We start from the raw sequence: 27947 nt of genomic DNA, 5'->3' as shown, positions 1-27947 counted from the left end.
GCTTCTCTTGGGAAACAGCAGAAATCTACTTCTCAATACCCCAAATAAGAAAGAAAGAGTTACAACTCTGTGACCCCACTGTCAACTATCTCAGATAGAAAAAGGACACAAATCAACAACACTGACCAGGTCACATGACTGAAGCTTGCCTGGAATAAATCTGTTTCTCGTCTGAGCCATTATGAGAGCTGGAGAGTCTCCTAGCACTACCCAGACATAGGGAGAAACTCACACAAAAGGGTGCCAAACTTCAAGAGCTGAGAACAAAGTGCTAGTAATTTCTTGACATTGCTTTACATCCTCTGAGTAGAGGACAGCAGGGACTAGGTGGTACTGGTACTCTCTGCTGTTGGTCCCCTAGAGCTCTCAATACTATACTCGCTGTTTTATACAATGAGACAAACAATTTATTAAGAGTCTGGAAAGAATAAAGGCATCTTTCCTGATTGCTTGATTAGGAATGCCCCCAAAAGAAAAGGATTCAGGGGCTGAGGTTATGGGTCAGTGGTAGAGTGCTTGCCTAGCACGGGTGAGGTACTGGATTCAATGGTCAGGACCACATAAAGATAAATAAATAAAAGTATTGTGTCCATCGACAACTAAAAATATTTTTTTTAAAAAAAGGATTCATTTAGGAGCCATCACCTTTACATTGATTCTCCATGCATCCTCACAACTTCTCTAGGAAAGGGATACAGGGGCCATGTTTATTGGGGGAACAGAGGCTGACAGGGCTAAGGAACACAGAGGTAGACAAAGAAAAGCCAAAATTTTACCCCAATAGTTTTCTTCCTTCCATTTCCCTAATAAAATTATTTTATTTCTTGCCCTATCCTCCCTCCTCCCGCACACTTCTTAAACAATAATTATAAATCTTAACAAATTTTAATGTTTTATTATTCTATATTTTAGTTTTTATTGTGGCAAAATACACATGATATAAAATTTACCACCCTGACCATTTAAAGTGTCCAGTCCAGGGGCATTAAGCACGTTCATATTGTATGCAATCATCACCCCACAAAACTCTTTTCATTTTGTGCAACCAAAACTCTGTGCCTACTAAATAATAACTCATCTTAACACATTTTCATGCTCTTTAAAACTTTTTCAGCATCATGGACCACATTGATTAAGTCTTGCTTTGGGTATTAGAAATCTTGGAAATTTCTGGATTCTTCTCAACTGCAAAGCTCCTGTCTTACCTGAGTGGTCAGCTAAGGATATACAAAAAAATATAACACAAAGCATCTTCCTGTAACCTTTCTTCTTCTGCTACATTGGAATAAAAACAGTACCTACCTCAGACTGTAAGGTACTGTGGAGGTTAAATGAAATATTCATACAATATATTCTTCATAGATGGATAGAGATGGATAGTACATGGCAGATGCTGATCTGAACATCTGGGATACATTAGTACCCCAAAGAGACAAGGATCCCTACCCTTGTGTAACCAAATGACAGAGTATAGTGGAAGGTAAAATATTATGGGGGAAAAAAGAACAGTTAGAGCAAGGTAAAAAGGAAAAGGACTGCTGGGGATAAGGACTACAAGCAGCGTGCCATATTTCTAAGGTCAGGGTTGGCTTCCTTGAGAGGGTGACAATGGAGGAGAGACCTGCAGGAGGTAAGGGACCTATCCACGTGGCCAGTAAAGTGCCTAACATAGTATCTTGCACAAATATTTGTATTGAATAATTGCTTTCAATAAACACTAGGTGCTGTTAGGAAATAAAATAATAATTATACTGATGATCACAATCATAACTATCTTTCTGATCTTGCTCCAGGAAATCTTCTACATGTGTTGACTCATTCAACAAATATTTATTAACCTTCCCACTGTGGGCAAGTATTCCCTTGCGCCCGGCCAGACAGGTATGGAAAGCACCAGCATGATCTGTGTTGCCAACAGATTCCGCAAGTTAGGACTGAAGTGGAAACTCAAGAGCCAGCTTTGGAGCTTTGTTGGATTTTGAGAGGCTTTGGCACATGCATTGAAACACTGACACATGCCACTGAGTGACCATTCTCAAGAAGACATACTGGGGAAACCAAGAATCAGGTCTAGGGCAGATGCAGGGAACATGAAAGTATGTATGTATATATATGGGGTGGGCCTAGTAGTGTGTTGCATAAAATAGAAATTGAAAGAATCACAAATCTGCTCCCCCAAGATAATGACCTACCTCTTTAGTTCAGTAAATATATCAAATTAGGAAGTTTTTTTTAAGTATTATTTTGCATTATGAACACACCAAATTCTTCTCCAAATAATTGATTTCTAGTTATCAAGAATCCTCACAGTGATGCCATCAGTATGATTTTCCATAAAGCATTTGTGAAAAAATCATAAATTCAGATTACAAATTACTCTTTCAAGATATCCTGGACCTGATATTCAATTGTCCTCTAATTCCCAATATCCAAACATACTCTCAAGTGCTGACTATCTGAAAACCTCTCCTGAAACCATGCCTACCCTTTATGTTTAGGAAGAATCATACCCTGATGAGGTAGATGTACAGACTGTTTTGGTCTCTGAAATTGTTATTATGGACTTTGTCTGGTGATAGCTGGCCCTTGGCAAAGTTGTGAAGTTGGAAAAGTTTTACTTTCAGTTTCATGACCTTCCACATGTTCACCACACCCCTTCTCTGGGTGTTATCTAGTGTTTGCCCCGCCAACTGTGCCACCACCCCTAATCACTATCCAGGACAAAGTCCCTCAGTCCTCTGATAAGTTATAATGGTTAATTCTATGTGTCAATTTTGCTGGACCATGATACCCACATATTTAATCAAATATTATTCAGAATGCTTTTATGGGGGTATTTTTGGATGAGCAATGTATGAAGTTAGTAGACTTTGAGTAAAGTAGATGACGTGCCACAATGCTGGTGGGCCTCAGTCAATCAGTTGAAGGTCTAACTAGAACAAATGGTTGACCTCCCCCAGACAAGAAGGAATTCTATGGCAGACTGCCTCTGACTTCATTTGTAACATCAGCTCTCCCTGGCTCTCTAGCAAACTGCCTTGGACTCAAACTGCAACTTTTTCCCAAGTCTCTAAACTACCAGCTCCTGCATTAGATTTTGGACTTACCATGTATCCAAAATCACATGAACCAATTCCTTATGGTTCTGTTTTTATGGAGAATGCTGAATAGTATACTTGGCCTTTCCTTCTCCACCACAGATACTTTGGTTCAGGGCCTTCCTACTCTCCTCCTAGCCAAGGGTTATTTAAGGGACCATGAAAGCGAAGAAGTTACAAGGATTCTTGGAGCTACTATTTTCAGATATCTGGGCCTTAATTTCCCTAACTGAAGAGCAAAGTAACTTCAGGCTCAAATATTCTTAGATTTTTACATGACCTTCCCTCTTTGCCCAGTAATCCTCTTTGAACAACTTAGGAGAATAAGACATCGTCTCTATTTTTAATTCTTTTATCCTAAATCATATCCTATTTTGCTGGACCACAATTATTCTTCTTTTTTTTAAGTTGTAGCTAGACACAAATAATATATTTATTTATTTATTTATTTTATGTGTGCTGAGGATCGAACCTAGTGCCTCACACATGTGAGGCAAGTGTTTTACCACTAAGCTATAGCACCAGCCCTGCATCCCAATTCTTTATTTAGAATTGTGAGGAAAAATAAAACTGTTGCTCAACAGAAAAACTATTGCTCAGGTCATCCCCTTTCTGATTCTAGGCTTTGATTATCTGGTACAACTTAGTAAATTATAAATAATTTATAGCAATGGAAATAATTCTTATCTACAAACATGAAGATTCTGATGTGTCCAGTAGAGGTTATATTGATTTCCCCTCTACACTAGGGGAAAACGAGTTATGTCTCTATTTGTTCATTCATTTCTGTATTCCTGATCTATAAATCATCTCCAGAGTCTCTGTCCAATTCTAACATTGGTGGTTTCCTAATTAATAAGTAAAATCTTTTAACATGTTCATTTGTAACTGTATCACAGTCATAGTTTTACCATTTTTAAAAAATTATCTTTAAATGAGTTGTCTAATATATGGGGATCACTTTATTTAATATGTTTACTGAATGAAAAAAATGAATCTCCATGAGCACAAAGTAGATATCTATATACTGATAGAGGCTAAGAGTAAAATCCAGACCACCTTGGCTCATAATCTATCGCTGATATGCATCTATGGTCATTCTCTGCATACCATTTTTTCATATGCAAAATGGGAAGAAAAGGCACTACTGCACATAAATAACAACAGGATTGAGCAGCTTCTACAAGCAAGTCTGCAATTAGTATTAAAAGATATTATCCATAAAAACAGCTTAGCACTATGCATGGCAACTTTGTACATATTCAATAAGTTGTACTTATTATCATCATTTTAAGCAGGTTGGTCATTTGAGCAACTGTACACATTCTCTCTGTGATCTAGAGACCCTCAGCATGCCCCATACCCAACAGGTGCCTCATGAAGGCTAATGACAGTTGTGGTGACCACAATAGTGCCAAAATCTCCTGGCCTGCCAAGCTTAATAAAGTGTATTATCCAGTCTTCCAGACCACTGCTGGAGATGTTACAGCCTGACCTTCTATTGATCCCAACGTCGTCCCAATGGATCTTGTTCCATTGTAATTTATTACAACAGCCAAATTGAATCCACATGACAGTGCTCAGAGCCAATTCTCATTGAGTTTCTTTACCCCCACCCCCGCCCCTGCATCCACTGCCCCCAAAGATTTGTGGAGACACTGAATTAGATGATTTACTCAATTCCAGATATTACCACTATTGAATTCCTTTCTTTAATCTTGCACGTCCACCTAGAAAACGATAAAGATGGCCTGGCATGATTTGTTCTGCACTCTCGGAAATTTATTATTAATGCAGAGTCAGTAACCTTCCCTTGCCTGCTCAATTCTTCCCAGCCATGGTCTTTATCTTGAAAAATTTGAGTTGCTTGTTGCTACTGACATCTCCTATATTCTTCAAGCCTTTATTCTCAGTTAGAAAGAAGCAAGTCCAGAAAGATAGCTCTCTGGCTGCAGGCACTACTACACATAAATAACAACAGGATTGAGCAGCTTCTACAAGCAAGTTTTTGAAAAGATGTCTGAGCAAATTAGCACCTCCCATGTACTATAAAACAATTTCAATAGCTACAATTAACATTTTTTATTTTCCTTCATTTCAACACAAGGATGGTGTCTCAGGTTCTTTCCCTATCACAATCACTGATTTTGTAAGCACTGTGGATGTTATTTTCTACCTCCTCCTCCTCTCTGTGGGCTGGATTAATCTGTACTGACACTCCAACCAGGTATCTTATCTAACCAGACTAGCTGGTCAACTACCATAAAATTTGGCCCAGTTTCTGCCTAGTACCAACCAATAACTCTGAATGTAGAGACTCTATAAAGAAGGAAAGGATGAACAATTCAAAGAAAAAATGTTTAACTTAAAATTCTAAATAAAGGTCTTGTGGCATGAAGTTTAAAAAAATATATAAACCACACAGAAATATACAACAAATGTCTGAACTATGAATGGAAATGAAATACCAAAGCAAAGACACAATTACAGTTCTTTAAGAACAGTTTCTGAAAGTTTAGATTTGAACATGGCAAATAACATATATTTCCTTATGACAACTGCCATGTTTACCAGAAACGTAAGTTAAAGTTACAGTAAACAGAACAAATATATAAATTACCATGGGTGCTTAACTAAGTTCTATATCTGTGACATTCAGTCAACTTCTATAAAAAATATTTTTAAAGGGAGGTTTAAAATAAAGCAGAAGAAAATTAGTTGATATATATACATGGGTATAAGTATGCATCACTGCAGCCAACTTAAATCAGGAAATAAATATTTCAGGCTAAACAATTTTTCTGCATTTCATATTATAAACCATAAATCTGAATTTTCCTTGTTAAAATTAAATGTTTATTTTCTTCATTGTCTTATGCAATAAAAATAAACATTTCATTTAAATTTAAGAGATTCCATTTTTAAAAATCTATTTTGATTTTTAAGAATAAAAGAACTATACTGCTATTTCTCTTTTTAAAAGAGATATAATATGTACTTCTAGGTAAACTATTTTAAAATAAGGTGGTACTATTCCTTTAGAATAAAAAGGTAAATAGGATAAATAATAAGTGGTAAACAGACACTTAAGTTCAGGCTTCAGGGCAAAACTGGGCACCTTTATACACTTCTCCAAGATCTGGTTGGTGGAAATGGCGTGTTTTCTATGGGGATCTGGTGCTCATCAGACCAAATTTACACATTTAAAGACTTGGCCATTTACCATATATCTGCACCAGGGATGAAAGCAACATCTATGATACCCATGGCCTCTCTCCAAACTATTTACTACTTACTATGAAAGCTAGAAAATGGAGATGGATTGACATAAACTCACCCCTATTATAAAAATTATAATAATGATAGAGGATCCTTTCTTCTCATTCTAGACAAAAAAAAAAGGGCTGGTTCTTTTTCTTTTCTAAAAACAGTTTAACACCGTTATTTCAACACAACACATCACATACAGACACACACAGAGACACACACGTTCATGCATGCCCCTCTTTTCCTTCAGGGACTTTCTCATTAATCAGCATCATTGTTTATCCTCTTAAACTTCCAATATAAATTTTCAAGTTTATCAGCAAGAGCTCTGGGTTGTGGTGTCAGCTCTGACTTGAGCTCATTTGAGCCAATGCATTTGATCTCTGGCTCTAAGACTCCTTACCTTCTCCTTGAGCTGAGTGACACAAGGCTGTTTCTCAAGTCCTCTTTAGAGCTAACATCTAGCCTAACAACAGTAGCTTCAGGACAACTTCAGGGATAAAAGACCTATGTGATTATGACATGAACAGTCACATAAATAACAGGGCTATTTTTACGTGTATTATCTTTAGAATGAACTACTGATAAAGGCTACCACGTGGATCATGTGTAAATACATTATGCTAATTGAAAGATGCCAGGCATCCAAGGCTGTATACTATATACATTTCTATGACATTTTGAAAATTGCAAAACTATAGGAATGTGGAATGTACCTAGGTCACCAGAGACTGGAGGTTGGGTAGAGAGGCTGACCAAGATAGCAGCGCAAGGGAGGTTTCTGAGGTAAATAAGCTGTCTTGTATCACATTGGTGAAGGGAATCGCCCAACTCTATGCTTTTGTTAAAATTCACAGAACTATACTCAAAGAGTGGTTTTTACTGCATATAAATTTAGAAATCAATTTAAAATGATCTCCATAAGTAATTCCATTTTTCCCAAGATCTATGAAAGTGTTGACAAGTTTTAGCATTTAAATTCTGATATTTAGAATAAAATAATAATTTGTTGTACATGAATGCTAATGAACTCTTTGTTCATTCAACAAATCTCTCTTGAACATCTACTATACTGAGAAAAAATGAGACTGAAATGAGATATAAGCTTATCCCCATTTTAAAGATAGGTAAACCGAAGCAGGGGAGACAAAATTAAGAGCCTAAGGTTAAAAGCCTGTAAGTGATAGCACTGAGATTCAAACCAGGCCTGTCACAGCCAGTGCATTTTCTTTTTCTAGTATGGGGGATCAAAGCTAGAGTGTGTGCTTCTAGATAAAAGTTGTACCATGGTGCTACATCCCCAGGCCCAGTCCATGCTCTTAACAATAATACTGATGCATGCATGTGTGTATAAACTTTTTTAAGCAAAAAATAAAGTTATACAATTAAATGGTGGTAAAGTTATGCAAAAACAACATATTTATAAATATTACAAATATATATTAAAAACAATATGGTATTTGTCTATTTAAATTAACAAACTAATATTTTCCTGTCATTAAGTATTCTTCTATAACATAATTTCTATTGACTGAATTTCCATCTATGAATTATATTATTACTATTTAGCTATTCCTCCATTTTGGAATACTTTCACCAATCAGCCAAATAACATTAAAAAAAAAAACATGCTGAGGTTAAATCAATGTCTACAACCTTAATTCATTCTGTACTATTAATTCCTAGTTGAGGCACCAGATTAAGCAGCTTTGGTCCATTACCCCACATTTGCTTTTCCCCAACTACCTGATATTTTATATAACTGTCATCCATATTTCGCAGATGGTTCCCCTGTAGGCTCTAAGAAAATGCAAGTTACATGGAAAGGTGGGAAAGTATCCTTACATTTATTCCTATCTTTCCACCTGGCTGCCCTTGTCTGTCTGTGCCTACAGATGTTCACAAGTTCATAAACATTCATAATTTGGAGAGAGCCACAGTATGTGTATGCCACCTTTCATGGGCTTTTTTGAAATCACAGTATCATATGTGACTTAAAGAATTTAACTTCATATTTTAACACTGAAGAGAGAACTATCTCCACCCCATGTCAATGGTGTTATTCATTTGAGCACATCCTGTTTGCTTAGCTTTGCTTCATTCAGTCTTTACTCACAAAAAAGCTATAGAATGCAACAGAAACTAGGGAAGACCTCACCCTTGGGAATGAATGACTTATTTCCTATTGCACCAGAAGGAATGTCTGAGGCAAATAGTAAATACAGTCTGGAAAACAAGGATACCTTGTTCCCTTCTATTAAATATTTAGAATACATAAAAAAAGCTTCAAACATTCCATGAAGGTTGCTATATGATAGAATTGCGTACAGGCTATAATAACTTGTGATCTATACCAGAATTCAGCAAACTACAGCCCATGGTCCAATCTGTCTCCCTGCCTGTTTTTGTAAATAAAGTTTTATTGGAAAAAAGCCATCCCTATTTGTTTACTCACTCTGAATATAACTAGAACTTTGGACAGACTTACTGATTCATTCCATTAAATTTCAATTTTCCAGTACCTATGACGTGTATAACATCCTAAGCACTATGCTGGTTATCAGGAATAAGAAGATGAATAAGACCTTGTTATTTCTTTTAATGAACTCAGGATTTCATGGAAAGCAGGAAAACACATAAAATTGCATTTTAGGTAATTTAATTGTTTGATCAGAAATAGTATAACCTGAAAGATGCAATAATAGCTCACTTCTGTGCATACATTTTTAAATAACACTAATCCCTCTAAAATTATAAAACTTCATCAAAATTTCCAGGATTTCTCAATGAGGTAAAGACAGAGCCTACAGAATGGAAACAAATTTTTACCACATACACATCAGATAGAGCACTAATCTCCAGGAAATATAATAACTCAAAAAACCTAACACCCAAAAACCAAACAACCCAACCAATAAATGGGCTAAGGAGCTGAATAGACACTTCTCAGAAGATATATAATTGATCAACAAATATATGAAAAAAAAATTTTCAACATCTCTAATAATTAGAGAAATGCAAATCGAAACTACTGTAAGATTTCATCTCACTCCAGTCATTATGGCAGTGATCAAGAATACAAGCAACAGGGGCTGGGGATGTGGCTCAAGTGGTAGCGTGCTCGCCTGGCATGTGTGCGGCCCGGGTTCGATCCTCAGCACCACATACAAACAAAGATGTTGTGTCTGACGAAAACTAAATAAATAAATATTTTTTTTTTTAAAAAAAAGAATACAAGCAACAATAAGTGTTGGCAAGGATGTGGGAAAAAAGACACACTCAAACGTTGCTGGTGGGCCTGCAAATAGATGCAAACCATCTGGAAAGTAGTATGTGGACTCCTTAAAAAACTTGGAAAGGAACCACCATTTGACCCAGCTATCCCACTCCTCGGTCTATACCCAAAGGGCTTAAAAACAGCATACTACACTGATGCAGCCATATAAATGTTTATAGAAGCACAATTCACAGGGGGACATGGTACAAGAGGAGGAACTTTGAATTGGGCAAAAGAGAGGGAGAGGGGGGAGGGGCATGGGGGTAAGAAAGATGGTGGAATGAGACATTATTACCCTAGGTACATTTATGATTGCACAAATGGTGTGACCCTACTTCATGTACAACCAGAGAAGTAAAAAATTGTGCTCCGTTTGTGTACAATGAATCAAAGAATATTCTGTTATCATGTTAAAAAAATTCTCAGAAAGTAAATAAATAAATAAAATTAAGTATTTTTTCTTCATGAAAGACACCAAAAGCCAGAATGAAAAGATAAGCCACAGACTGAAAATATTTGAAAGACACATCTAAGAAATGGATATTATCCCAAATATACAAAAAGCACTTAAAACTCAACACTAAGAAAACAAAATTTGAAAAAAAAAATGACAAAGACCTTAACAGACTTCTAAGCAAAAAGAGATAAAGAGCAAATAAGCATGTGGCAAGATGCTACACATCATGTGTAAACTGGGAAATGTAGGTTAAGACAATGACTACATACTGATTAAAATAGCCAAAATTGAGAATACTGACAACACCAAATGCTGGTGAGGATGTGTAAGAGCAAGAGTTTCCATTTGCTGCTGGTAGGAATGCGAAATTATACAAGCACTTTGGAAGAAGGTTTGACAATTTTTACAAAACTACTCACCCTCATACCATACGATCCAGCATTACAGTCATATTCACACAAGGGAGTTGAAAAGCAAAGTCCATATAAAATACTACATATGCATGTTTCTAATGGCTTAACTTGAAATTATCTAACTTGGAAGTAATCAAAATAAACTGTGACACATCTAGATAATGGAATATTATTCAGTGTAAAAAGAAGGAATGAGCCATCCAAAAAGGAGGCTTAGACAAAATTTAAAAGTACACTGATATATGAAAGGAGCTAATCTGAAAATAATACACTTGTAATAATTTGACCTATTTGATATTATGGAAAAGGCCAAACCATGGAAAGAGCAAAGATATTAATGGGGGTTAGGAAGAGGATAGGATGAACAGGCAGAGTATAGAGGATTTTCAGGAAAGAACAACTTTGTATGACAGTGTTAAAATGGCTATGTGTCAACTGAAATTTGCCCAAATCCATAGAATATATAATACCCAAAGTGAACTTAATGTAAACTAGGGCCATGATAATAATGATGTGTGTATGTAGGTTCATCATTTGTAACAAACGTACCGCTCTAATGAGGGATGTTGACAGTGGAGAAGGTTGTACATGTGTGGTGGCTGAGGTATATGGAAAATTTCTGTACCTTCCCTTCAATTTTTCTGTTAACCTACAAATTTTATACAGGTTTGTCTTAAATAATAAAAAAATATCCAGGATCTCTAAATGGAATAGTCAAGGCATTGGAAACTGTGTTTATCAATAACTTGTTAGTATCCTGTGTACTCCACACCTGTTTACTTGCCTCAGAATTTCTGAGAGGTTTGATAACTATTAAACAGTTAATAAACCCTTATATCAGTTTTCTACTGATGTTAACAAAATGCCACCAATTTAGTGGCTTAAAACAACATTCTTTTATCAAATCACAGTTGTGTAGATCAGAGGTCCAAGATGCTACATCTGGGGTTTTAGTTCAAGATAGTAGAAGGGGAGATCAATGTTCAGGCATTATGAGTATTTGTCTGGAGGCTCTAGGGGAAAAAAAAAATCACTTTCAAGCTCGTTCTTACTGTTGGCAAAGTGTGGTTTCTTGTGGTTTTAGGATTACAGGGCTTGCTTCTATGCTAGTGATCATCTAGAAAGCATCTTCAGCCCTAGGGTTGCCTGCATTCCTTGCCATGAGCCTCTCAATCTTCATTTTGACAGCAGAGAACTTTTCATGCATTGACTTTCTTCATATTTCAAATCTCTGCCTTCCCCATCTCTGACCATCGGAACTAGACTTAAAGGGCTCATGTAATTAGTTCAAATCCACACAGATAATCCCCCTTTCTTAAAGTCAATTCTGCCACATGTTATAATATAACATAATCACTGGTACAAAATTCATTATATCCACAGTCCTGGATATTATTCAAGACATGCATACCAAGCAGGTAAGAAATCTTAAGGTTCAACTTAGACTTCTAACTGCCACAGCACCTTTGTTAGAAGTTTAATAAACTGTAATAATATTATAAACTATAATAATATTAGCCAAAGACTGATTATACATGGCTATTGCTGGTTTTTTAAAAGGAAGCATGATATAATAGTATGAAAGAATACCAAACCGCCATATATTCTGTAACATTGATTTAGAATTCAGCTTCTGTGAAGATAGTCTTTTTAAAGTGCTTACATCTTTCTGTTTGCAAAAGTTGTAAAATCACTAAGTTTGACGTAAAAAACACTGGCAATAAGACTGTACTATCAGAACAATAGGAAGATGCCAGTTATCTACAATAATTGTGGAATTATATTTATCAAGAACATACTACCCTTTCATTACTTTTGTTTTCAAGGGAAACATACATATGTATTTTATTTATTTATTTGTTTATTTACATATGGTGCTGAGGATCGAACCTATTTCCTTATACATACTAGACAAGCTCTCCTCCACTTACAACTCCAGCCCTAAGGCATGTATCTTAAAAGCTTTGAATTAAGGACTTCCCTTATGCCATAAGATGATAAATACTAATATCTATATGTATACACTTTTCAGAGTAGATCCACTGCCAAATTCAGGGTAAGTAAAAAGGAGACAGAAAATTATTCTCCACACATAAATAAGGTTGATTAAATCTTATTCTTCAAATGACCTGAGAAGTATGTGAGAGGAGTAACAGAATCATCTCCAGACAGAAACATATAAAGGCTCAGCTGCCTCTTATTTCATATCACAAAACTGTAGGCAATAGCTGGCAGCTAAAATGGACAAATGTGTCAATAAGCCTGTGCCCAATAGAACAGCAACCACAGTTAGGGAATTCTAGGCATTTTATTTTAAATCTTCAAGGGATTTTGCAGGTGATTATAAACAAACCTTTAAAAAATCCATTATGGTGAAACTGAGTACAGAAAATAAAGTCTTAACCCAGAAGCAAATATTTATTTAAAAGAAAATTTGCTTCCCTGCCTTGGGATAAGCTCTTTCATTGAATGAGAATCAGTTCTCAGCATGATTTGGCCCTGAATTGCATTTTGAAATAACACAGATAATCGCTATTGCCACTTGTAAGTCACAAGGGACTAGAAGAGAACATTTTATAGTATGGAAGTCAAAATGTCTCTAAAACTTTAATTATATAATATATTTGATGGCTTGAAGACAAAAAGAATAGAAAATGCTTCATTGTGAAATTTGCTTACTAAATGTGGCAAGAAGTGTGGTCCAGCTATATTAAATTACTTCTAATTCCACCAAATGCACTGTGCTGCCTCTTTCTGCCAAAGCTTTGGAAATACTGATTTTGCTGCTTTGACTGGACAATGACTCCTACTCCCTCAGTTCTCAATTTAGTCATCAACTTTTCCAGGAAGTCCTTGTTCATCCCATTTCCCTTGTGAGGCGAGGAGTCCCTCCTATTTGTACTCTGTACCTGGCCAGCACAGCATACATCATATCCTGTACTATAATGTCCTATTTAGTTGCTTTCTCCATCCACGTGAATTTCCAGTAGGCAAAAATTATACGTTCCTCAATAGTGTATGGATCCCCAGGGCCTGCATAGCATCCAGCTCATTATAGACACTGGATATGTATAATGTTTATTATTGAATGGTTGGGTGATGCATGGAAGGATGGCAAGATGGCCAGCATAGGTCAATAGTGACCAAAGTCTCAAATGTCATATGGATGTGGATAGAAAAAAGAAAAGAAAAATAAAGCCCAGGATCTTTCACTACTCAGCTCTGTGACCCTATACAAGTTACTTTAACTCTAAAACCCCTGCATCATTAAATGGGGAAATGAAGAGGCTGAACTATGATAGTCCATCAAATCTGTTCCAGGTTTACTGTCTTCAGGGTTGTCCAATCATTATTAGCATACTCAAAGTTGCATGTCTTTTAAAGTCAAAAAATACTGGGTTGTGTTCAATAGAGCCCAAGAGGAGAAAGACACACCTAATTGAAGACAGTGCCTGAAGATGATCAATCACTCTATCAGAAGGTAAATTTTTCTGGCTTTGATTCCTTAGACAACAAAATGGCATTTTATCATGTCATCTCTAGGAGAAAGGTAACTTTAAAGTTCTTAGAAGAAAAGCAAAATATAACACACAAAGGAGGAGGCTTGTGTATACATTACTTCACAAAGAAGTGTGGGTCACCAAGGAAGCCACAGACTCTACTCAAGAGACACAAAATACACCCAAACATCTTCCTGAAATATCTTCACATTATTTGGGCATGGATTTCTGACCAGCAGGATCAATCAGTTAAAGTCACCCAGTTGTTTTTGCCCTAAACCATCACCAGCAGTGGGGAAAACCATTCAGCCATGAGTAGTAGCCATGCATTTTAGTGATCATTCTTTCTGTGGTGTTTACTTAACACTAGACCTCTTGACAATACTTGCATGCTATGTTGAAGACATGACATATTAAATGATGTAAAAGTAAGGACATTTATTCTTAGGTCTAGTGACATACTCTATCCTACAAATACAGAATTCATGAGAGAACTTATTATGTAATATGTTGTTCGTTTTTTTATCCCTTATATTTGGAAAATCAGATATTAACTAAGATTCTTTTAAGTTGCAAGAATTTAAGCAGCATATTAATTAAATCTACATACAGTCTACATTGAAAAAAATAATTATACTTTATTCCAAAAATATATGAAAATATATACTTCATTCAAACATAAATGAGATTTTCAGCCCAGAGGCTGATAAAATAAAGTTCATTTTTTTTTATCAGAAAGAACAAATTGGCCTTAAAGGTCACTATTTTCCAAATGAATGGAATACCAACTGAGCTACTCTACTTAGCTTTGCATTGCTATAACCAAAGTACTCAACAAAAACAACTTAAAAGAGGAAAAGTTTATCTGTGGTTCAGAGCTTCAGAGGTCTCAGTCCATGTCTGGTGAACTAAATCACCAGAGATGAGGCAGAATATCATAGTGAATGGGCAGAGGAAAACTACTCAGCTCATGGTAGCTGGGAAGTAGAGAGAGAATGGGAGGAGACAGGGACAAAATATATAATCTCTAAGAGCACACACCAAGTAACCTACCTCCTTCAGCCACACACTGTCTGCCTATAGTTAAACCACCCAGTTAATCTATTCAAACTATTAAGCTGCTCATTAGGTTACATGTTTCATGATCTAATCATTTTGCCCTTGAATATTCCTGCATTAACACAAGAACATTTGGAGGGTACCTCATATCCAAACCATAACACCAGTATTTAGCCACAGAAATTTAAAGTAGGTGATCCATTTCTCTTCTGTCTAAATCAGAAGCTTTCTTCATATTATATATTTCCTATACAATACCCTCCAAATTAGCTTATATCATGAGCAATATGACCCTATTGGTTTTAATAATTATAATAATTTTAATAGTTCATTCTTTATAAGTATGTACCATTATATGTGAAAATTATAAAGCAGAAAGTAACAATAATGATCCACTCATCATCTATACTCACATGGATGTGCACACACATACACATTAGCCATTTCTGAAGCTGTATAAGATGATGCCACAGAAAAAGTGTAGAAAAAACCCTCAAGTTTATCAACAGAGGTAATACTCAGAAGAGAGATAAATGTCTGTTATTCTAAGTAAAAACCATTTAAGAAACACTATCACCAGATAGGGGGCCTAGAGCACCAAGATAAGTAATCCAAACCCAAAAAGGAAAAGTTTCCTATGGACCAGGGCTTTTATTCATAATTATTGCAAGGAGGGGAACTATCATTGGCACAGTAGGATATTTAGCAGCATTTCTGGATTGGACTCTATCCACCAGAAGCTTGTAGCAATCCCAAGCTATGGCAAGCAAACATGTAAATCTTCCCATAGGGTAGGGAAGAGGGTTGTAAAACAGCCAGGTTGAGAATCACTGCCTTAGACCCACAAGCACTTTGGTTGCAGATCCATCCCCAGAGAGGCCACCCTAGTTCCTGGCTTCAAGTGCAGAGTGAGTTTGCCTGCACCAAGGTGGTCAGACCTTATGTGAACAACTCACTGCAAACTGGAGTGCCTTCTCTGGCTGCCTCCTCTCAGGACTCAGCCAAGAGTCTCTAAACTTATGAGTTCATCTGCAACTGGTCCAGGAAAGCTGTTTAGATGTCTCTCTCAAATCATTTTTTGGAGTTTTAGTCTTCTAAAAACCAACAATTAAAGGAAAGTGAAACTACCATCAGAGGCAAAAGAAAGTCATGAAGCTTTTAAAATGAAACAACAAAACAACCCACTGGCTTAGAATGGTATGTGAAAAATCATGGGAGAAGAAAAGAACAAATAGAATTGAAGGCCTCCACAATTTTTCTTCTTTCTACATATAGCTATTGTATACATTTTTATATCCAGATATGGTGTTATATTTTATTAATTTAGTTGGTTTCCTATTTTAAACCTATTATTAACTGGTTTTCCTATTATTTGATGGTTGCATATCTGCTGGTTTGGTATTAAAACTAGGTATCTTCATATATCAATCTCTGATAAATTGCTTAAATTGTATCTTGGTTTATCCCTAAAAGTAAATTATTCCACTTCTCCCATTTTGGAAGGCAGGATCATATACTATGACATTGGTTTAGTGCTTCAGAGTAGCTCCATTGCTTTCCTGCCATGCGACTCTGGAAAAACTACCTTTTTGAACTGTAATCTCTCATTTTTAAAAATGGGGGTTATGATATTATCTAATGATCATTACTTTAGGAATTCATAATCTGAACTCATAACATAAGGATGCAAAACCTCTAGTGCAGTGTCTAGAAGGGCAGTATAAAGAAAGTTTCAATCAATAATAGATAATCTTTTTATTATAAAAATTATCATTTCCACTGTCATAATTGACCATGCAAAATCAATAATTTCATTCCCATTTCTAACAATACAGTAAGTTAGAAGTGAGAACTAGAAAAAAAAGGAGTTCTCTTTGTAGAATAAGAATATTCTCTGTAAATGTAAAATAAAGGAAGAGTGGTTGAGCTCTGTGCCCCAAGTCTTTATCTCTTTTTACCTTCCACACTAATAGAACCAAGGCTGGAGGTGTTAGGTGTGGGCAGAACAACAGTCATTTCCTCCTCTGAGTTTTATTATTCATGGGATGGTTCCATCTTGCAGCCTACACAGAACATACCGTACTGGGAACAGTGAGTGGGTCTGACATTTCGCTGGGGCAAATGACTCTCCTCAGAGCTAACAATATTCGTGGGCCAGAAGTAGATCTCAAAGCATTTCCTCCCAAGTTCTCATTGCGATTTGACTATTTTGTTTGTTTGTTTGTTTTGTTTTGTTTATTGAGGACCAGCTTATTCCAAGAATTTATCAAGGAGCTGGAGGTATCTTGATTATCAAGGTTCGGGAACTCATGGGAATCTAAGCCCTGTTAGGGAAGCCAACATTCACCAAAGGAAGCATACTTCCAAACATAACCAGTAAGTACTTCTTTAAGAGTGTAAGACCTATCCCAGACTGCAGTATCAACAAAGACTACACAATGTAAGTGATTCACAACTCTTAGCAGAACAAGAATAAAGCTTAGAGTCACATTTCCCAGATTCCTTTGGATGAAGGGTCTGGTTAAATTCTGCCAATGAGAGGCACTTGTATAAAACATGAAGCTCTGTCCCAGGACTTTGAGTCCTGACTGAATGATGTCAGGGCAGCCATTAGCAGAGGCAGCACCTGACCAGACACTCTGGCATATGAGATCACGGTAGTATTTGTTCCCTAGAGCTGTCCTTGTTCTTGATCATCCTCAGTCTGGTTCTATAGACCAGATATTGGGGCTCTGGATATTCTTAAAAATTCCCATTTGCTTAAAAGTAGCCAGAAGTGGCTTCTGCTGTATGCATCTGTCAAGTGGTTTGCTTCTGGTAACCTGCCATATGTTGCTCTCCATTGCACTTATATTTAGGATTATGCATGTCTGTCTCCCCAACCAGATTGTCAGCTTCTTGAGGACTGGAAAATGTCTTATTTCTCTTTGAACCTACAAAACCTGGAGTAGTAACTGACTGACACTTAGGAAGCACTCAGTAAATGCAGAAGTAATATGATTTTGCATATGTTCAAAAACTTAGGAGATTTGCCAATAATAAGTATAAAAGTTCAACTAGATATTTAAACACTGAGAAAGAGCTCAAAGGAGTTAAAAAAGTCTTCTATGCCTTACTTCAGTTTTACATTTAATGTGAAAATCTCTTATGTTCTTGGCCACCTTCTCAAGTATTATTTTTTTGAAAAATAAGCCCAGAATAAAATCAGTATCCTAATAACACACAGCATCCTTACCTCTGAGCTTATTGTCATTCAGAAATTTCACCACCACAGTTCCAAATAGGTATAAAAATGCTGCTGAAGCAAGCAAGTCCATATACACCACTTGGAGGAGCCAACTTCACTCAACCTCCCTCCCTTTTTCAACGTAGAGGGCAATCCACAAGTTCAGTAGGCAGCCAGTGAATTTGGCTTCCAAAGAGATCAACATCTGTTTTCCTACCCCCAATAAATAAAGTAACTCTACTCTATAAATTCACACTGTGCATGGGTCTGAGACCTAGAATGGAAATGGAGATAGAATTTTTGTCCAATTTTAATGGCTTTTTAAAATTCCTAGGTAGCAAGTTTATGCTGTAAGAATCTGTGAGCTGTGTAACAGTCTGAATTTGATCTGGTTCAAAAAATACTACCATGTCCTAAATTGCTAGGCATTATACACATTCCAAATGTACAATGTCATCAAGGTTTTATGACATTTCCTACAAAAACTCAATAGTCAGGTAGCACTTCATCAGTTACAGTTTGAATTCAGGTATGGGAACAGAATTCTGTGGCTCTAGCATGAAAATTACTGCTATTCAGACTGGTATCACAGCCACAGGGGACAGTTCACTAAACATTTTTCATACATGTATATTTTTATCCCTACTAAAATAACTCCATATCTTGCATCATGGAGTTAAGAATATGAAATTAGGGCCAAAAGTCCATTTTGGATAATTTTTGTCTCCTTACTAAAGATTGATCAGAGTTGTCTTGCCACCTGAGGTTCTCCCTTCAGTTTCAGTCCCTTCCTTAAGTGACAAAAATGTTTAAATCTTCATACCCATATGTGTCTACAGAACTTACAGAACACACAAGACATTGGAGACCCAAGGATCTGAAAGCAAAACTTACATATATGAGGTGCAAGCCTAGCTCTGCCACTTTAAATATGGATAGGAAAGGAGCTTACCCAGTTCTACTGGCATCAAAACAGTGCAGGATGCCCACGAAGTAATGTTGCACCTCTGACATTGACATGGGTTTATTATTCTTCCATGCCAAAATAGTAATCCAAAGATTGTACTGTTCAGATCCAGGCCTTCTCTAAAACAGCCAATTGTGCTAAATGTGGTCCAAAGGGCCTACAGCCCCAATGTTTCAGTGGCCCACTGGCTTCTCTATTATTTCCACAGTTTGAACCAGCTTCTGAATTATGTACATCATTTATTGGGAGATAATTTCCCTTTCACACTGCGGGTCTAACAGCAATCTTGTTCATTTACCATGTTGTCAGTGGTTTAATACCCTCCTATCAGTAAACACTTAGTTCAAAAACTGGAAGCAAACCCTCCAAGCATACATGAAACATTTTTTACATGATTCAAACAAACAAGATCATGATCATGTTGCCAAAAGGGGCTATAAGAGACACCAATTTTATTACAGAGCATCCAAATTGGTTCCCAAACTTTTAAGTCTAGGAATGGAAAAAAGTTTAATATTTCTTTTCAAAATATTCATATTAGCAAAAGCGATCATTTGTCACTTATGCACTGAAGGTGCCATCTCACAATTTTACTGAAAAATCTTTTGTCAGTTATTCCTCAAGGGAAAGAACATTTAGTTTCAACTCTTGGCAAATGAGCAACTGGGACATTCTTCTTCAACTCAGTCTCATACCTGGTGTCATCAACATAATAATTGAGATCAAAAGAAAATGAGGTTCATTCACTTAATTTGCATTAACCAATTTATTCTATTTACTCAAAGACAAAACAAATTCTTATATCTAGACTATGTGACCTTGAGCAAGCTTATCATAAGCCTAAATATTTCTCAGTTCCTTGGATTTATAATTGCACCTGTCTCATCAGGTTGTAGTTAAGAGTAAGTAAATAGTGCTTGGCATGCAACATAAGAAATCCAGCAGGTCTTCAGCTCTTGTCATCACTCATTGCTAGAGATTTTAAATGAAAAGTCTTCTCTTCAATCATTAGAACATGCTCTAATGTATGCCAATGTAACATTTCTCTATTAACCCCACCCAACAAAAACCCTTTGATTCAAGGGTCTTTACTTATCTCTGCCCAGGTCTCTTTCAGTTATCTATTATCAACCAAATGGGTACTGTGAGATGGGAATCCAATAATGAGGTCCTTGTCCATGAAGATTTCAACAGAAATGAACTCATAATACAAACCACCGAATCACCAACATCTTGAGAGTTCCAAACAAATGCAGGATCTCTACTTTTAACTCCTTGGTGAAATCTCAATGATTTGATTTTTATCTAACTTTAATTATTCTATAAAATGAAAGCCACATTATTCTGTACATAAGTATACCATTTAAAGGTTCTGGTTCACCAAAATAGAACAGGAATGCACTGAGAGGAGATCTGATGTCTCTCTTTATTTGAAAATCCCAGAGAACTCACTTATGAAAAAGCAGAAGTGTGGACAAGTAGGGGTCTGGATATTAAGAATTCATTGATAATCTCATCACAACCTCTCCACAGAAACAAATAAGTACCAACTGTCATAGTCATCATTGCATGGCTCAGTCCTTGAGTCAAATTGGCAGGAAAAATAAAATTGCACAAGGGAACAACATGTAGAATGTGATAATGCTACTTTATGTCTTTAATAAAGGGCAAAGGTCTATAACAAAGTACCATTTGAACAGAGGCCCAAAAGGAGAAAAGGCATGAGTCATGTGAATACTTAGAGCAATTCTGTCCAATAGAAACATAATAGGAGCCACATAGGTAATATAAAATTTTCTTGTAGACCATTAAAAAACAAAAAAAGAGGGCTGGGGCTGTGGCTCAAGCGGTAGCGCGCTTGCCTGGCATGCGTGCGGCCCAGGTTCGATCCTCAGCACCACATACAAACAAAGATGTTGAGTCCGCCGAAAACTAAGAAATAAATATTAAAATCCTCTCTCTCTCTCTCTCTCTCTCTCTCTCTCTCTTAAAAAAAAAACAAAAAAAGAAAAGTGATATAAATTTTAAAATTATATTTTAGCTCACCTACTATGTCCAAAATATTTGTATTTAAACATATAATATAAAGATTATTAATGAGAGGTCTCACAATATATTTTTCACAATAAGTCTTCAAAATCTGGTAGGTTTTCACAATTACAGCACATCCCAACTCAGGAGCTTTAGGCTTATAGCTACCACACAAGGCAGGGCAAGTCCAGGGTGAGTGTCCCCATGGGGAATACTGTAAAGCATGAGAACATGCCTGATGTCTCCCTCAGAAGAGTGCAAAGGCAGTGGAGGCCAACATGACATGAGTAAAGGGGAGACCAGCAAAACAGGAAGTCAGAAGCTCAATCATATAAGACATCATGGGCCCTTATAAAGACTTCCACTATTACCTCTGAGTGAAAATGGAAGCCCCTGGGACTGGTACAGCTTGATGGACCTGTGACTTGTACAGCAGTCCTGGATCCCACACATGGTTTTATGTTCTGCTATTGCCATTTTGAAATTCTAAATTTTTTAACAAAACCCTCCACATTTGTACTGGGTCATGAGCTGAGAGGATAGTACAGTGACGGAGTGCTTGCCTAGCATATGTGAGGCCCTGGGTTTGATCCCAGCATCACAAAACAACAAAAAAATGTTCATTTGTACTGGACCCCACAAATTTTGTAGCTGGTTGTGAATGGAGAGTTTTGACCAGAGAGTAAGTTTCTATGTTGAGAATAGACTATAAGAAATACAAGGATAAATGAAGGAAAAACAGCTAGGATACTTTTAATATGATCTGAGTGAGAAATGATGATGGCAAGTGACACCAAGAGGATGGTGGCAAGTGTAGCTACAGCATGGTGTCCAGCAACATGCCTGCCTAGGGTGGTATCCTTGGCCCACCATTGATTTCCACTCAGTTTGCATAATGATTGCATGCTAATCTGAGTGCTTTATATCTTTCTAACCACTTTTGTCTTTCATAAAAGAGCAGAAATTGGTTTCTTTTCTTGCTGACCCCTTTTCTAGAGGAAGACAAGGCACTCTATGGTTCTCCCTAAACTGTACACATCATTAAATGGGAATTATCTAAAAGAAATTCACAATGCTGGTCTCAGGTTGTAGCTCAGTGGCAGAGCACTTGCCTAGCACAGAGGAGGCTCTGGGTCCAATCCTCAGCACCACATAAAAATTAATTAATTAATTAAAGGTACTGTGTCCATCTACAACTAAAAATGTTTTAAAACAAAGAAAATCACAGTGCTGTCACAAAATCAAGGGCTCCTATAATGGAGAAAAGGAGCCATTGAAAGAAGAAAGAAAACAAGGGCCCTAATGAGGCTGAGCATCTTCTTGTTGGGTTACTGTGGTTGGGACTTCTTATACATTCTCTCTGTTGATTCAAATAAGTATAGCGTATAAACATTACTCTTCTCTCCAAATAATCTACATGGATTTGGCAATTGCCATGGTCTGAATGTTACTTAATCACCAATGTGAAAATATTAAGAGGTGGAATCTACAGAAAGTACTTAAGTTATGATACCAGAGACCACATAAATGGGATTAGCAACCTTATAAATGGGCTAGAGGGAACCATCCCATCACATGAGGGAATGGCATATATGCCCTCTAGAGGATGCAGCAACAAGGCAATATGATGGAAGCAAAGAGAACACTCTCAGTGGACACTGAACCTACTTCTACCTTGATCTTGGACTTTTCTTCAGAACTGTGAGAAAATATATTTCTGTTTTTTATAAATTGCCCTAGTCTTAGCTATTTTGTTATAGCAGCAGGAATGCACTAAGACATCAGGATATAACCAACCAAAGATTATGTAACTATAAAATGAATCTAAAATGCATTAAAGACCCACAAACTACACTGATCAACTCTCAAGAAGGAAAAATGAAAAATAAGCTCACTTTTTGGATTTAATTTTTTTTTATTCACGGGTGAGTGTGGAATCCATGGCCTCACACATGCTAAGCAGAAGTTTTACCACTTACCTAGCAGCACCCTGGCTCTACTATTTTATGTTTATACCCAAATTTATAAAATTACCTCCATGTTTAAGCTGACAAATGAAAAAAATCTCTATTCAGTTTTTAAGTGATAAAGTAAAAAATTCATTAGGCCAAGCTAAAAATGATATGATACAACCATAAGTAAAATGTCAATAACTAAAGTTTATACTTCCTAATCTAAAATTTTAAAGACAATTTATTTTCCATCTGCTCAAAATCTCTCTACATGACAAAACATGCATGATACCAACTCTCAACATGAAAGCTACTCACCTTTTTCTGAAGAACATTAATTTTTCTTTCCTTCACTTCTAACATATCTTTCATGTCACGAATCTCTCCAGCCAGTGTTCCCTTCTCTTCTGTGAGGTCCTGCAATTGTTTTGTTTTTTTATTGAGAAAAGATTCCTTTTCTTCCAGTCGTAATCTCAGTGCATCTACCTAAAATCAGGAAAAAGAAGGTTTTGTTTTTACCAACAGGCTATCAATCACCATCAGGAATGCCCTTGCAGGGGTGGGTAGTAGCATGAGCTTCTTGAATACAGGGTGATCAACCCATTGCTCACAGGCACCTTGATGCCATATATTTTAACAGCCAGTAATCTACCTTAAAGTCCTATTGTGTGCATATATAAATGGAAATTTTTTTAAATATAAGGTTTCTATGAAATAAGACTTTATAAAATAGTAGTATGCTCCCAAGTTTGCTTCCCTGCTTTCAGGAAACAATGTATTCACTTAGGCTGGGAAATAAAGCACATTAAATACTCCATGTCTGAGAGCCCAGTGAGGGCAATACACTCCTCACAATTTGCAGCATCCTCCAGATACATGGAGAACATCTGGAAGAACAAGATTGACACATAGAGAAACATTCCTAAATTAGAGAAATACATATTGCCAAGAGGAAGTTAGTGTTGCCAGAGGAAGAAAATGGTCTAGAAATTAAACACCCATCCTTTAGTTATATGAAAAACTGTTTTCCAAATACTTAAAAAAATCCTATTTCTACCTGAGCTCAAAAATTAGAAAAATACAATTCCTGTTTTTCACTAATATAAAGATAAAACATAAATTTTATTTTTATATTTAAGATCTTCTGAACCCTATGTGCAAAGAAAGTTTTATTTCTATACTCAAATTCTAGATTATAGAAAAAAATCACTGGGGTGATAGAAAAAAATGAGACAATAAGAAGAGTATGAAGGCCATTAAAAGACCATTTGAAAGTTAATCCCCTATAGTCTTTCTAAATTCTACTATATTGGTCTATAAGATTATATTTGTCTCTATGTTTACAAATACCCATTGTTCTAGTTTTAAAAACCAACTATGACACTTTATGTGAAGATTATTCTCATTAATTATTGTCAATAACAGACTGAGAATTCAGAGGACACTATTGTCAACTGAATAATCATATCTAATATGGTACTCCCAAGACTTGTGCTTTTTAATTGTATTTTTTAGGCAGGTACCAAGGATTGAACCCAGAGATGCTTAGCTACTAAGCTGCATCCCCAGCCCATTTTTATTTATGTTATTATTATTTTTTTTGAGACAAGTTCTCAATAAGTTGCTCAGGGCCTCACTAAGTTGCTGAGGCTGGCTTTGAACTTAGGATCCTCCTGCCTCAGCCTCCCAAGCCACTGGGATTATAGGCATGTACCACCATACCTGGATTTTTTTTCTTTTTTTTATTGATTATTTAAAGCATTACATAGCTCATGATATATCATCTTTCATACATTTGACTCAAATTGTGTTTTGAACTCCCATTTTCACCCCAAATACAGATTACAGAATCACATCTGTTACATATTCACATTTTTTGGAATTTTTTTAAAAGACTAGAACCTTTTGCCAAAAATTACTGTGCTGCCATTTCAGCAGATGCCATTGCTGAAGATGGTAGGGCTGACTATAAAGGATCAAAACAGAATTTTTGTTCTCTAAATTGATTAGGAGAGTAGATAAATGGTATACAGGATATGAATGTTTGTGACATTTCAAAAATCTTACATTGAAATTGAATTGCCAATGCAATAATATTAACAGAAAGGGCTTTTCAGGGATGATTAGAGCATGGGTGGGATTAGTACCTTTACAGAACAGATCCAAGGGAGCCCATTAGCCTCTGCCACCATGTGAAGACATAGTAAGAAGGTACTATGTATAGAGCGCCTTTGCCAGACACTACATCATCTGGCACATTGAGCATGGATTTCCAAGTCTATGGAACTATAAAAAATTTATTTTTATTGTCTATAAACTACTTTATTCAGATATTTTATTAAAACAGCTCAAATGGACTAAGTTAACCACCATGATTTATTTTCTCTGGATCATTAAAGACAACTTCATATGTGATATATGTGGTTCCAGGAGTTATCTCTCCAGTGATCTATCATGGTCAGTTTGGGATAGGATATATGAAATAACTGTGGTTAATTCCCTTGGTTTGAACAAAGGATGTACCTTATTAAACCAAATAATCCAAAATTAAATTAGATCATTAATGATTCTTAAAAATTTGTCTACAAAATTATGTTTATAGAAATGTTCATATCAGAATTATCTATAATGGATCATAATGGACACAGCCCAAATCTCCACCATCAAATATTACCATAGTTGTTTATCCTTTCATTTATCTGGAATAGTATCTAGCAATACAAAAGAATAAACTACAGGGCTGGGGTTGTGGCTTGGGCCAGGGTTGTGGCTCAGTGGCGGAGCACTTGCCTAGCATGTGTGAGGCACTAGGTTCAATTCTCAGCACTGTGTATCAATAAATAAAATAAAGGTCCATTGACATCTTAAAAAATTAAAAAAGAAAAGAATAAACTACAGATACATGCAATAAAAAGGTAGGTCCCAAAAGCAGGTTGAGTGCAAAGAATACAGAAGATGTGTTATATGATTTTATTTCCATTTCTATGAAATTCTAAAATTGGTCAAAGTAATGTAGGTGATAGAAAAGATTGCACAGCTGTCCATGGTGGGAGGTGGAAGGACTGGCTACAATGGGTCAAAACAGAATTTTTGTTCTCTAAATTGATTAGGAGAGTAGATAAATGGTATATTAAATGATATATCAAAATTCACTGAATTGTACAGTTAAATAATTCATATTTCAATGAAGTTGAAAAATTTATGAGTATACAACTAAAGATTAATAAACATCTTACAACAATCTCTTTCAAGAACAAGAGAAACCAAAATAACAACAATAAAACAAGCTGCAACCAAATTATCATATAACCCTTATGAGAGAAAGAAGGGAATAACAGGGTTTATATGGGCAATGGGGTACTGGGGTGATGAAAGGTTTGATTCTCACCTTCCATACAAAAAAAATCAATAATGGTAGCAACATAAATAACCATGAAGTTGAGGTGTCAAAATAACCAGGCAAAAATAATTAATGGGGATTGTTTGGAGGAAGAAGAAATAGGACGATGGGAAGTCAAGGGTTGCTGCATCTCATAACAATTTTTGTTGAATATTTTGCTTCTTTATGTTATAGTCAAGTAAAATTTAGATGGAAAGGAAAAAACTTTAAACATTGCAAGAATACTATAATAAGCCAAAATAAATAGATATGTAAAAACACTAAGAGGACACAGAGTCAAACAACAACTTGAACAATGGGAAAAGAACACCCAAGGCTTTGGGTCCCCCGTTTGCTTCTATGTAGCTGTGAGAATCAGGATGAACGACTCTCCTCAACTTAGCCTCCAGCCACAGCTTTTAGCCTTCAGCCACAGCTTGTTCATCTGTAACACAAAGTGGTTAGAAGAGACGGGTCTCGATGCCTAAAATTTTGTGATGTTGAAGGCAGGAATCAGTCTTTGGTAGACTATACCAGCAAAGAAGGATGATATTAAAGATAAAAGTTATTGGAATAGAAACTCCTTTGTTTACCCTTTCCAAGCAAGGGGTTCCAATGCTTTATTTCTAAAGGTCAAAGTTGACATGGAGATAAATGAGTAGTTTTTCCAGTTCTGGCCCAGAAAAGAGGATGAATCTGGAAGGCCTCATGAGGAAGGGGTTACAAAAGGTGTTTGAAGCCCATAAGGCATAAAACTACTGACCACACAATGAGAGAGGGTGAACACTCTGTGATCAGAGAGCCTGAGAACTACAGTTTCTTCAAATATCAGATAGCTATATCTCTTCTCACATAATGATCATACAGATACAGGGGCTGGGAAAGTGGAAGAGATAATCTTGTCCTGAGATTCTTCCCTTTCTTGAAAGCAAACCTATGCCAGGTACACCAAAGCTTAAGCATCTTAGTTCTAAAGTGGCTTATCTTTGTTAAAAGTTATCTTCATCTTCAGGCTTAGTGGTGCATGCCTGTACGGGGTATGGGGGGTGAAAAGTTATTTTCATCTACCAACCTGGAATAACAACACTATTTCTCTTTGGGTTTTCATCCTATCTGATGACAAAATGTGTATTTAGCTTATGCATAAAGCATGGGCATTTGGTGAGGTCCTTGGAAATTGCCAGAACATGCTGAACACTTTAGATTACATCGGTAGTTAGAAGTGGTTACAATCAATTATAGATATTTGCAATAGGCCTACTCAATGAGATTCAGAGAAAAAAAATATGACTGTGGACCTCTCAGCTCAACATTCTGGTTA

At 36.3% G+C, this 27947-nt stretch overlaps 1 protein-coding gene across 1 annotated transcript in view; it reads right to left on the bottom strand.

Annotated features, from left to right (window-relative positions):
• The window catches only part of ERC2 (ELKS/RAB6-interacting/CAST family member 2), a 908750-nt gene that overhangs the window by 506380 nt on the left and 374423 nt on the right, over positions 1–27947 (bottom strand). Inside the window, 1 exon segment of the mRNA XM_081286503.1 lies at positions 23566–23733. Coding sequence (XP_081142629.1) covers positions 23566–23733 — 168 coding nt within the window.

Source organism: Spermophilus citellus, assembly GCF_964194105.1.
Source record: "Spermophilus citellus genome assembly, chromosome: 3".
NCBI classification, from domain to species: Eukaryota; Metazoa; Chordata; class Mammalia; order Rodentia; family Sciuridae; genus Spermophilus; species Spermophilus citellus.
This window is presented reverse-complemented; position numbering and strand designations above follow the sequence as displayed.